Source organism: Pleurodeles waltl, chromosome 1_2, assembly GCF_031143425.1.
Source record: "Pleurodeles waltl isolate 20211129_DDA chromosome 1_2, aPleWal1.hap1.20221129, whole genome shotgun sequence".
Taxonomy (NCBI): Eukaryota; Metazoa; Chordata; class Amphibia; order Caudata; family Salamandridae; genus Pleurodeles; species Pleurodeles waltl.
In genome coordinates, this window is record NC_090437.1 from 1121705585 (window position 1) to 1121718084 (window position 12500).

Sequence of the window (12500 nt, forward strand, 5' to 3'; positions counted from 1 at the left end):
GTGGGTTGTTATAATTTTCCCTACACTCTCTAGAGTGGCTATTACCCCCTTCCTGCTCTATAACAGGGCCCTCTTTTTATGAAGCACCATTCCAATTGGAAGGAGCATGTCCATTATTCATTGTTCATCCTGCTAAATTGTTTCTAACTCTTAGGTCTTCTAGCAATACATAATGAAATGTCCTTCTGCTTTGCTTGCCAATGTCCGCTTACTGCATAAATTACATAGATGTTTGCATTATGACAGTTAATGTTAGGTATTAAAGAATGTGTGGGTCTTTGAATAGCACCTGCTACCTCAGTGCCTCACTTCTGTAAGACATGTTAGGCCATATGTACTATGTAGAGGTCACAAAATACTAGACATAATTTGCAAACAGGATTTTTGCAACAAGTAAAGATTTTTAGGAACCAATGTATGCACTTGCTAGTTGGTTCTTAGAAATCAGAACTGTAGTAATTTGGATTCCAACCTACCTCATGTTTATTAATGAGGTTTGTCACATATTCTGACTTACTATGATTCATCGCCATAACAGGGATGATGGCCTGCTGGAGTCAGCAGACAACTAAATCTGTGATTGCTTTTAAATAAAATAATCATTTTTTTAATGCAGCTTGTTTTCCTTAAAGGAACACATGATGTGTTTTAAAAAATTCAAAGTTACATACACTTTTTTTAGCAGTTGACAGTGGCCCCATGGATCACTACCAACTCCTAGAAAATGTTTTTCCAACATTAACAACAGGAGTTGGGTTCCTTGAGGATCCTTCCAGTTTGTGAATAGGTTACCACAAGCCAGATGCAGTCAATAAGAGTGGTTGCAATTTTTGCGCAGATTTGTACCTAATGCATTGGTATTTTGTGAACCAGTTTATGTGTTAATAGGTCAGTTCACAAAATACCAAACTGTAACATAGAAATTCTACCTGCCTCATTCATATAATGTGATAGGTCGCAAATGGGGACCTACTACGATTTGCTGCCTTCGCAGTGATGGTGGTGTGCTGGGGTCAGCAGACCACCATGTCTTTGATTGCTTTTAAATAAATAAATCATTTATTTTAAATACAGCATCTTTTCCTATAACAACACAGGATGTGTTTAAATCAAAACCAAAAAATTTAAAGTTTCACAAACTCTTTTGAGGAGTAAGCAGTGGCCACAATGTGTAAAAGTTCTGACTATCCATATTACCATTTCTAGGGCCAGATGTAGCAAAGTGTTTGCGCCTCGCAAACGGCGAAAATCGCCGTTTGCGAGGCGCAAAAGCCACTTTGCTATTCAGAAATGCATTTTGCGAGTCGGCTCCGACTCGCAAAATGCATTTACGACTCGCAAATAGGAAGGGGTGTTCCCTTCCTATTTGCGACTCACAGTGGGATGCAATTCCATTTGCGACCGCGTACGCGGTCGCAAATAGAGTCGCAGTTACCATCCACTTCAAGTGGATGGTAACCCACTCGCAAATTGGAAGGGGTCCCCGTGGGACCCCTTCCACTTTGTGAATGGACCCAAAAATATTTTTTCAGGGCAGGGAGTGGTCCAAAGGACCACTCCCTGCCCTGAAAAAATACCGAAACTAAAGGTTTCGTTTTTTTTTTTAAGTGCAGCTTGTTTTCCTTTAAGGAAAACGGGCTACACTTAAACAAAAAAAAACTGCTTTATTTAAAAAGCAGTCACGAACATGGAGGTCTGCTGACGTCAGCAGGCCTCCATGTTAGCGAGTGCCTATACTCGCAATGGGGCCGCAATTTGCGACCCACCTCATGAATATTGATGAGGTGGGTCATTGCGACCCCATTGCGAGTCGCAGTCGGTGTCTGAGACACCGTACTGCATAGCAATTTGCGACTTGCAAATTGCGAGTCGCAGGGACTCGCAATTTGCAAGTCGCAAATTGCCAAGTTGCTACATCTGGCCCCTAGTGGCCAAATATCTACTTTTTTGTGAAATTGACCTTGAGATCGTTTATACAATATGTAGGTCACATTGTTTTGATTGCCACTTTGTGTGTTGCATGTATATAAAAATTTAAAATATAGACTGTGTTAAAGGTAAGAACTTTGGGGGTTATTACAACTTTGGAGGAGGTGTTAATCTGTCCCAAAAGTGACGGTAAAATGACGGATATACCACCAGCCGTATGACGAGTTCCATAGGATATAATGGACTCGTAATACGGCTGGTGGTATATCCGTCACTTTACCGTCACTTTTGGGATGGATTAACACCTGCTCCAAAGTTGTAATAACCCCCTTTATAAGGTTTCATGAGCTGGAACATTTTTTAACAAATAATATGTTATTTATTCAAACTGCACATAATATAAGTGTGTGTGCTGTAAACTACATAGTACCACTTACAGCTTTTTATGATCCAAATAAACAAATCATAAACACAACATTTGGGCATAGTAGTACTCCTGGATTTCGACAACTGTCATATGTACCCATTAATACCAAAAAAAGTCCGAAACTTACTCTAAACATCGAAGGAAAGCCACTCGTAGCAGGCACTTGAGAGTAGAGTTGTATGAAACCAACATGTATCAAATAGAAATGTTAATGGGCAATCGCCAAAGAATACAGGCCCATTGCCTTGTGTATAGTGCAACATTGATATCTCATTCGCCCTGAGGTATTTCCACTGCTACCTGACCAAACTACGGGCCAACTTACAAAACTCCTAAGCTGGAGGTCAGAAATGTATCCACATAGGCTTATATCAATGTTCTAAATAAATTCTTAATATTCACAGAAATTTCAAAACGTTTTAGAAGTACTCTTGTAAGCTGTACCTGTTGCATCTCCCCAGACGACTAATTGAGCTGAATGTATTTTTTGCATTCAGGAATTTCATCCAAGAACACATTTTGCTGACTTTACTTTTCCTGTTTCTCTGGCAACATCTTCCTCTACAGCAGGACCAATTTTGGGGGTGCCCACACTGCACTGTCACCTTGACAAGATTTATTTATGCCCGTGACAAATGTTAGGTAACTCTCCATTCTTCCCTTGTTTGAAGTGGACGCGGGCAGTGCCAGCTCTTTACAGAGAAAGAAAAATAAGGCAAACTAATAAAGACTAGTAACCAGCTGACCTAAAGAGAAAGCATCAGACAGGAGGCTGTTTCTGGATCCGGGTCAAGTCTATAGAGACAGATTTGGCAACAAAAGGACGGGATCGGAGGCACGCGGTGGAAATATAGATGTGGGATCTGTAATATCCTATGGTTTAGAAGGGAGGATTTAATGCACTCATTTATGGCACAAAGTGACTACACATCACAGCCTGGTGCACTGTGTGTGAATAAACCCTAATGTCTGTCCTATGATGCTGTTAATGACTGTAAACCTCATTTGTGTGAAGGAATGTCCAGGAAGCAACTAAACCAGCTCCATGAGCAAACCTTGTCGTAAGGATCCTACAGAGCTCTAGCTACCAAATAAGTAAAACCAAACCTTGGACCTCTGTCAGCCTAGCAGGAAAATGTTGATGTGTTTTCCCTACTCTCCAGTGCGGCCAGGAAACGACCCGTCCACATACGGCTTCTTTAAAAACAAGCAGTGCTGCCTGAAGCTATAGTCTCTCCCCCTCTCTCTCCGTCTTTCCCTCTCTCTCTCTCTCTCTCTCTGGCGCTCCTGTGCCGAGGCTCGTTCGTGTTCCCTCTCCTTTTCCCCTCCCCCTCCGCAGCCGCTTGCTACGGAGGGCTCCGGCAGCAGTTACCAGCCAGCCAGTGGGATCTGTGTGTGTGCGAGTGTGTGCCACCGCTGCTGTTAGTTTGTACCAGGAGGAACACGCCGCACATGTGCTCTGTATGGAGATTGGCGCCGCTCTCTATCGCTTGAATCCGTGCAAGCAGGCGAGATGTCCAGCACCCCGCATGACCCCTTCTACTCCTCGCCTTTTGGCCCCTTCTATAGGAGGCACACTCCATACATGGTGCAGCCGGAGTACCGAATTTATGAAATGAACAAGAGGCTGCAGTCTCGCACTGAGGTGAGTGCCCTACCTTTCTACAGCAGCCACAGCCATGTCGTTATAAGTGCTGCATTCCTTTGACGTGCCTGGGCAATTATATATATATATATATATATATATATATACACAGTTTGTGTGTATACCTTTATGTGGTCTTGTGCTTCCAGTGTGTGAGTGCTGCTGGACAGCAGTGCTGATGTAACTAAAACATGATATGATGTACTGTATGATTTTCCACGAAGCCACTCTGGAATGTCTTTCTTTTATTGTTCTTTATTATTGAGATATATAATATTGATTGCAACGTATTGGGATATGCAAGGCTACACATACAGTAACTTGTGCATGAAACGTCTATGAAAGGCAGAACAGCTTATGTGACGAAAGTCGTTTGTTCCAAACTTGCTTCAGGACCACAGCCCATGTATGGAGAGACTGTCCCTTTAAACCTTCTCACATTAAAGTTAGAGTCATGGTGCGCACTTAGTTGAAAAATATCTGACATCTTTCTAAGAGCATCCGAGATAGCCTTTTCCACATAAAGTTGTCTGAGTGGAACTTCCAGAGCTGTATTTCCTGGTGGCGCGCTGCGTGCATCCCATTAGCAGGTCGCAGTGACACAGCGCGCGCAGGAAAGCCCCCTTTCCTTCACAACATATAGCGCACGTGCAGGGCCGAGATAAGCAAACAGGGATTCACCGGGGAGACGACGTCACCAAAGCACACCTCTTGGCTGGAATAGATGCAGTGACCACACTCCTGAATTCTTTAATAGAGGAGGGGGAGTGAGGGGACAGGGAGTGGGCAGATGTTTAACCATCTGTTTGATAAAGTGTTGGTCTGTCAGAAAGGAGAAGCAGAGAGCACCTTGCAGAGAAAGTGCACATTGTTGTTGGAGCATCTTGGACATTTGGAGCTGCGAGTCTGGCTGGAACGGGCACGTGACGCGTTGTTGGGAAATGTACTGTTGGGATAGATTGCACTAGACATCACGCTACACAGTTGCTCTTAACATTCCACGGTTACACAAGTCAATAGCACGAGGCACACACATCCGTTGAAAAACATTTGAAACTGGAAATCTAATACAACTTTGTTGGTTTCAAGGTCCGAAATGTAGTGAATATCTTGCTTTTTGAGGATTACCATTATTGATGGATATTTTTCCTAATTTGACTTTTCGAACAGAAAATAAGCGATATTGCATGGTAAAATAGTTACTTCGTGTTTGTGGCACTTTTTTTTCACACTTAGCACCAGTTCTTTGCTGATGGTAAAAGGGCTTGCAATTTAGGATTTATATCACTGACTGATTAAATATACATCACGCTTGAAAGATCTATAGGAAAACTGAAAATGAGCATGAATATGAAATAGGTGTGGTATCTGTGTGGATGCTAATTTCATTGTTTGCACGTGGTTTGAAATGAGCATAACAGTATAGGTAGCAAGCAATCAGTGCACATCCCCAGTACTAGGTCACTGGAACTCTTTAAGTGCACAGAGGCCACAAAGCAAGGTGTGAGCTCTCCGGTGATGGAAAGCTTAAGGCTATGTACGTCTAGGAGTGTTGCAGCGGTTGTGTATGCTGTGTCCATTTTCAGCGTGATCTGTGTGATGCGCACTATAGGCAGTGTAGACTGTTCTTGTATTGGTTGACGTCTTTAATTGAGTGTAACACTAGGTATCAGAACTTCTGATTCACAAAGGTCCTGGAAGTTGGTCTGATTGCAGCGGTACAAAGACTTACATTCCTCTAACCAAAGCTGGTGAATAACTAGTGGGCAAGAGACTGTGTTGCCTTCAACAAACTTTCAGGGGACAAGTAACAAAGGCAGTTATGAGTAGACAAAGCAGTACTCAGGAATACTACTTCGCTTACTCTTAAATACCTTTGTGATTCGTCCCTAAAACATCTCTAATGAGAATATTTCGGGAATATTCACGTACAATTAGTGCAAATTGAGAGGATTGTACACTCCTTATTTTTACTGATAGAGTGCTGTGCATTTTGGGGCCACTTAATGAAGGCATTTATGAGTGTGTGAAGTACACTTTCACACAATAATAAATGCCTTAAGTAAATGGGTCTCCATACTTGTTTCCAAGCAGTTTTTTGCTACTTCCCTGCTTTTCAAGTAGTATGTTTATGATCTGATCAGAGACATCTCATGCCCATTTAAACCTTGCAATACACATCGAATAATGTAGGTAGATTTCCATTTAAAACTCTTCTGAATGCTTCTCCGAGTATTTACCTGCAAGCTGTTTCATGACTGGGTTTACTGATCAGATTCTAGGTAGAACTTTATATCTTATATGTACTAACATATCCTTCCGCACACTGTTTCATCTTTGGAAATAAATAACTTTTACAGACTATACTATGGGTGGCATTGTAATGGAAGTTTGCTATATATTAACAACGGCAATAATTTTGACTTGCATAGAAAAAGTTTCAAAAAAGTTACGTTTTAAAACGTATCACTACAGTCCTTGGCAAATACTCAAAAGGATGGACAGTGTATTTTCCAAACTTTCTATTTAAATGCGTTTTATTGGAGAATCTTTACCATGTAAGAAATGTGGAGTGGCTAAATTCTGTTAAAAGGGCGCTACTTTTGAAAAAAGTGGAAAATTAACAATTAGAAAATTAACAAATGGAAAAATGAAGTAAAAAAATAAACATAAAAATACTGAAACATTTGTAACGGAGCAACAATGTTCTTACTTCAGCACGTGCCAAACATCTAAAGATGGTGGTATAGGACAAAAATAGGCTGGAACAAGAAAGAAGTTGGCAAATCTGAGGAGATGAATGTACACAACTCCTGAGGCAGAAAGGAAGAAAGGGACCCCTCTTGCAAACACTCTTGACTATGTCAAATGAAGTAGAGTACAACACCAGCCACTATTAACTACAGTATAGCTATCAAAAAGTAGACACGATTTTACTGAATTTTTTAGCGGTCCAGTCTTTTATTAACGATGCGTTTTGCAAGTGTAGACGTCATGATGAATTCTCCAACCAAGTGTCAGATTACGTTTCCGTAGATGATTTGCAGAGTCGCATCTGCATCATGCCTATTCAATTTGACTTACTTATACATTACAAAGGTTTGCTCTTATGTCTGTACTTTTAATGTACATGTTCACTTGTGCCACATTGTAGCATAGACCAATATCTTGTTCAGCACGGTATTCCGTAGAATTGATACATTTACTCTAATACTGTAGAATACATGAAAGTTTTGCATTTTAGACCTCTAATGAAAGCAACATACCCGTGAAAACATACAGGGAAAATAGTTCTCCAACCCCGAACAGAGTTATCAGTAACACTGAAAAAATAGCTTGTGGTGATTAAAAAATAATCTTTTCGGAGCACCACACTTTCCAGTGTAGACGATGTCACAGGAGATAAGGTTAAATTCACCGTTTAAAATAATAGCTTGTTTTTAAAGAATTACTCACAAAATGATCACTTTACCTTTATTGTGATAGATTTTGTTCAAGGTAAGAGAAATACAAAAAAGTTATATGAGGCCCAAGATCAGGAGAATTTGCAGCTCTTCAAAAGTCTTGAAACTCATGTACTTTTGGAAAATGAAGCTCTGGTATGTATCTAGAAAGGGACAGAAATGTATTACAGCTGAAAGAAAGCTACTGGGCAGTAGATGGGCGTACTGATGCACCCCCCCCACAAATGCATCCCAAAGTGTAAACACATGACTGCTAAGTAAGGTAGACTTGTCTCGGTCCCTCCTGTGTTCCTTCTCTGCACACCACCGTGCCTGCTCACCTGTACAGCAATATCTCCTCAACGAAGGTCCATAAACTATGCAAACTATAACCTATGTGAGACTAACCTGCCTGCGCAAAGTGTCAGGAAAAGCCACACTACTGCATAAGGATTCGGTGCCATCACTGGTTTCATTCTCCCTGGTTCCCACTCACTGTACGACTACTAACCACACATACACAGCGCTTAATATCGTGTATGTATTGTCAAATAATACAGCCTATCCGAATATTCCGGTTGGTGCCTTGTTTAGGTCTAAGCAATTTTTCTCATGCATAGTGAGTTTATTACAGTGGAATATTAATGTGAACAAATGCAAGTATATACATTTGAGGACTGATGGTGAACTCTTGTAGTACTACTTCACATACTCCTAAACACCTTTGTGATTTGGCACCAAAACGTCTAACTGGAAATAAAGTGGGATATTCAAGGAATACTCATATACAAATTGTACTAATGGAAATGGCTGTGTTCTTGCACTATTACATGTTAACAGCTTGATCTTTCGGGGCTCGGATATATGACTGTGAGGGAGTAGTCTTTTAGTGCGTTTCTGAGGTAGTACGCCTGTTAAACTACTTCACGTACCCATAAACTCTTGTTTAAATCTTCCCTATGGCTATTTCCACACACAGATATGGTAGAAGTGCAATATAAAGTGCTACATTGAATCAAGTTGGTTCTTTTGCTGAAGAAACCCAGAAATATGGTACCAATGGATTGCTTGTCAGTCCTGATTTCTGTGTTTCATAACCCAGCTATCCCTTTGTCTGCATTTAACCTACTTATCCTACTCTAAAGTGCGACCTGAAAAAATCACACCGCTTCTGCTCTGTTCTGTTTATCCTACAGCAGACCAATGTCTGGCATCACAAATCATTTCCCAGATCTTATTTTTTGCTTTAATATCAGTCCTTTATTCAGGTTTATGGAACATTTCACTCACCTTTTCCACAGCCAAAGGTTAATTTGTGTTCATATCTCTGCACCTTTTACATCACTCGGGAGTCTCGGAACTGATTGTCCGTTCTAGTTAAACAGCTACCTGCCCGGAATACTGGTCTTCTATAACTTCCTCTCTACACAGAGCTATACATGTGCCCATTCCTTTAACAGAAAAATTAGTTATATTACATGATGTTACTGATCTCCCAAATCTAACAAACCATACAAGACGATTGATTGCTATTGCACTCACTGTAGCAAAAATTTGTATATTACGACATTGGAGAACACCACAACGTCCTACACATGATGAATGGCTTACTGAAATGTATAACATGGCATCATATGAAAAGCTGATTTACAGATTGCAAGACAATGTTGGGATTTTCATCCAAATTTGGAAACCCTTTCTAGCTAATACATATTCTATTAATATTCACACTTAAATGTTTTCTCCTTCTTTCTCTCCTATCTTTATTAAGACATTTTTATTATTGTTTTGAGTCATGCTGTTATTAAGACAATTGACATCTCACCCTTTAACACTGTTATTTTAAGTAGGACTTACTGTTCATCAATTCAACACTGTTGAATTGGTAGGAATATCTCCATTTGAAATGTTATATATGTGGATTTGTATGATATTACTATCTCGACTGTCTTCTGACAACCTATAATATATGGTTTAATACATATTGGAAAAAAAAAAAACAGCTACCTGCCTTCTGAAATTCAATTTGTTTCCCACTTAAATGGAACACCAAACATGGAAACCGTTTTCCTACCTATCACGTCTTTCGCGGCAGGAGATGGGCTACAGCAAAATTCTGTGGGGTAGGGGGAATCACCTGTTTTTGGCCATTCTCCCTTATCTACTTTTCAAAAGTTTGACCAGGGTAGGGGTCCATGGCTTCATCTTTCTGGACACAAATCATGAACCCTTAACCCATAAAATGTCAGTCAGTTTCCGGGTTTGGTTGTTTTCAGACTATTGAGAACCAAAATATTGACTGACATAAATATTTTGGTCTAAATATTGTTTACAAAAAATATCACTCCGTTGAGTATACATTTTCTATTATTAAAACTAATAAGGTGATCAGCATTTAGGACACTATGGTCCTCTTGTACTCATGTCCTGACCAGTGCAAAGCAAAGCAAGTGAAGCACAGTGGTACATGGTATTTACCTTCTAGTGCAAATGACATTTTGTGCTGGAAAGGTGCAAAATCACTCTCAGCTTTGCGTCAGATTGGCATTACTGGGATTTTACTTGGGTGAACAAGTGAAAAACCAATAGGTGTTTGACACAAAGCCCGATCTACTAAGATAGCTTGACTAGGTTTTACATTAAAAAACACATCTGTTGAATCAGGCTCTAATAAGGAGATATGTTTTAATTACTCAAAAAGAATCCATGCATTGCACATGCGCTGAAGTGCACAGGACCCATCTAGTGTGTTAATCCTTCTGTGTTTGTCTTAACACAGAGATTTGTACTACAAGGGGATGCATCCAGTACAAATCTTATGCAACATTGACCTCCTTAACTTTTGTGAGGCTGTGCATCACATAAGGTGGTCTTTCAGGGTGCCAGCCCAGAGGACATCAGCTTAGAGCTCACCTGTGTATTCCTATTTTTACCATTACCTACCATTGGTTGGCTTCCAGGTCACTGTCGTTTGCTTGCTTCTTACTCGGCACCACATCCTCCTTGACCACAACTTCCTACTGGGTCTTCATGTGTGTCCCTGCTGTGAACCAAGTACAGCTTCCCGTCTGCTGCCGGTGTCCTTTCACCAGCTGCAGGCTTCTGCAGGCACACTTTTTTTACTTTTATACATGCATTCTTATAGTTTGAATGTGTCTGCAGTCCCTCTCCTTCACCCTCCTCCCGCTTTTGCTGCTCCCTCCATTGTGTTGCTTTACCTGCCCTCTTCCCGCAGGCTGTTATTTCACCACCGCCCCTCCTGCTGTCTGTAGTTTCACCACCCCTCCCTCCTCTCACTGTCCATTGTTTGTCCACATCACCCTCCTACTGCTGTCTGTCCTTACCCACCCGCCCCCCTCCCACTCTCAGTAATGTGTCCCCACCTCGCAATCTTCTGTTGTCTGTTGTGTTTCCTACCCTCACCCTTCTCCCGCCGTCTGTTGTGTTTACCACTCCTCCTCCCCCTCCCGCAGTCCATTTGTCACCACCACTCCTTATTTTTAGATATATTGCACAGTAGCGCAGACAGCTGTGCAACATGGTTTAAAGGGAAAAAAGTGCTATGATGCGGTCAACACTCGCTGCCTCATAGCACTTTTTTTTACTTTAAGTAATTTTGCACAGCAGCTCACTCTTGTCCTCATCTTCAGCTTCTTCAGACTCTCTGACTGTTTGCCTGCTTTTTATCCGACTTACCACAGAGCTCTCTTTAAGGAAAGTGAGCATGTGCTTGTGTGGATATGCACTTTCCTTGGCTGTCATACTGCCATTCAGAGGAATAGTAGGGGAAGTCTGAGACTGACATTTTGCCTGAGTCAGCAAAGCAACACTTTTCTACAACTCCTGAACATTTGTGCCAGTTGACCCCAAACACTTCTGGGTTCACAATGTGGGACAATTCTGGTAATTATATGTTTTCTAAAAGATCACTCTGATTCCAATATTGGTTGGGGCCGATTGAATACTTCCATTTTAAAACCTGATTGATGCAACACCAATGTCCAATTCTCGAGCATCCTGAACCAGGTAAAACTATTATATTACATTCCTAAGGAAGAAACACATGATTTTTGAGTCAGAATCTAATTCAAAGATGTCTAAAGGAATTCAGATTACTTACAATGTAATAAAAATCATTTTTTTGGAAAACGACAAAGTCCAAATGCATCTTTTAGATGGATGAACCATCCCAATCAGGGTTTTCAGCATTTAACCAGGAGGGCCAGAAGATATGAGATTTTAAAGATATTTACATAAGATATGTTTTATATAATGGATACAAAAAGGAATCTTTTAAAATAAACAATGCCTGAATGTAGAACTGTGTTGATGCTGTTTTATTCCTTATACCATTCATGAAATAAAAGATAATTTTGCAAAATGCTCTTGAGTGCCGGACCTTCTTTGAAAGAGTGAGGTGAAGTTGTGATATATATCATAAATATCATCATGGTCCCGTGTGAGTCCATGGCAGATCAGCAGATTCATGACAGATCAGCAGATCCAGACCCCAATTAAAAAATAATACACACATTCACTCACACACCCATTCACACACTCATGCACCCACTCAGAGACACACACAACCACTACCACTCCCAGTCACAGACCCATCCAGCCACTCACACACTCACACATTCACTTACACACCTACTCACACATACATACAGCCACTCACACACCCACTGACAGACCCACAAAACCATTCACACACCTACTCACAGACCCACACAACCACTCACACACTCACTCACACACTCACTTACACACCCGCACAACCATACCTACCCAGTCACACCCATACGGCCACTCACACATCCACTCATACACACATACAGCCACTCACACACCCACCGACAGACCCACAAAACCATTCACACACCCACTCACAGACTCACATAACCACTCACACAACCACACACACCCTCAGACACCCACTTTCACACCCAAACAACCATATGCACCCAGTCACACACCCATACATCCACTCACACATCCACACACAGACCCACAACGTGGAGTTGGCTGCATGCAGGGGGTTGGCCACAGCCCCCTG

The 12500-nt window shown here is 41.2% G+C and overlaps 1 protein-coding gene across 4 annotated transcripts in view; it reads left to right on the forward strand.

The window, feature by feature from the left end:
• The first annotated feature begins 3677 nt into the window (after nucleotides 1–3677).
• Nucleotides 3678–12500, forward strand: part of LDB2 (LIM domain binding 2) — a 1065253-nt gene continuing 1056430 nt past the window's right edge. For 3 of the 4 annotated variants that reach the window (XM_069202319.1, XM_069202310.1, XM_069202327.1), the window contains exon 1: nucleotides 3735–4001. In XM_069202319.1, the coding sequence (XP_069058420.1) occupies nucleotides 3870–4001 (132 nt within the window). In that variant the 5' untranslated portion in view covers nucleotides 3735–3869. Of the gene's footprint in view, nucleotides 4002–12500 lie in introns of all 4 variants that reach the window. The other variant, XM_069202302.1, reaches the window with a different exon arrangement.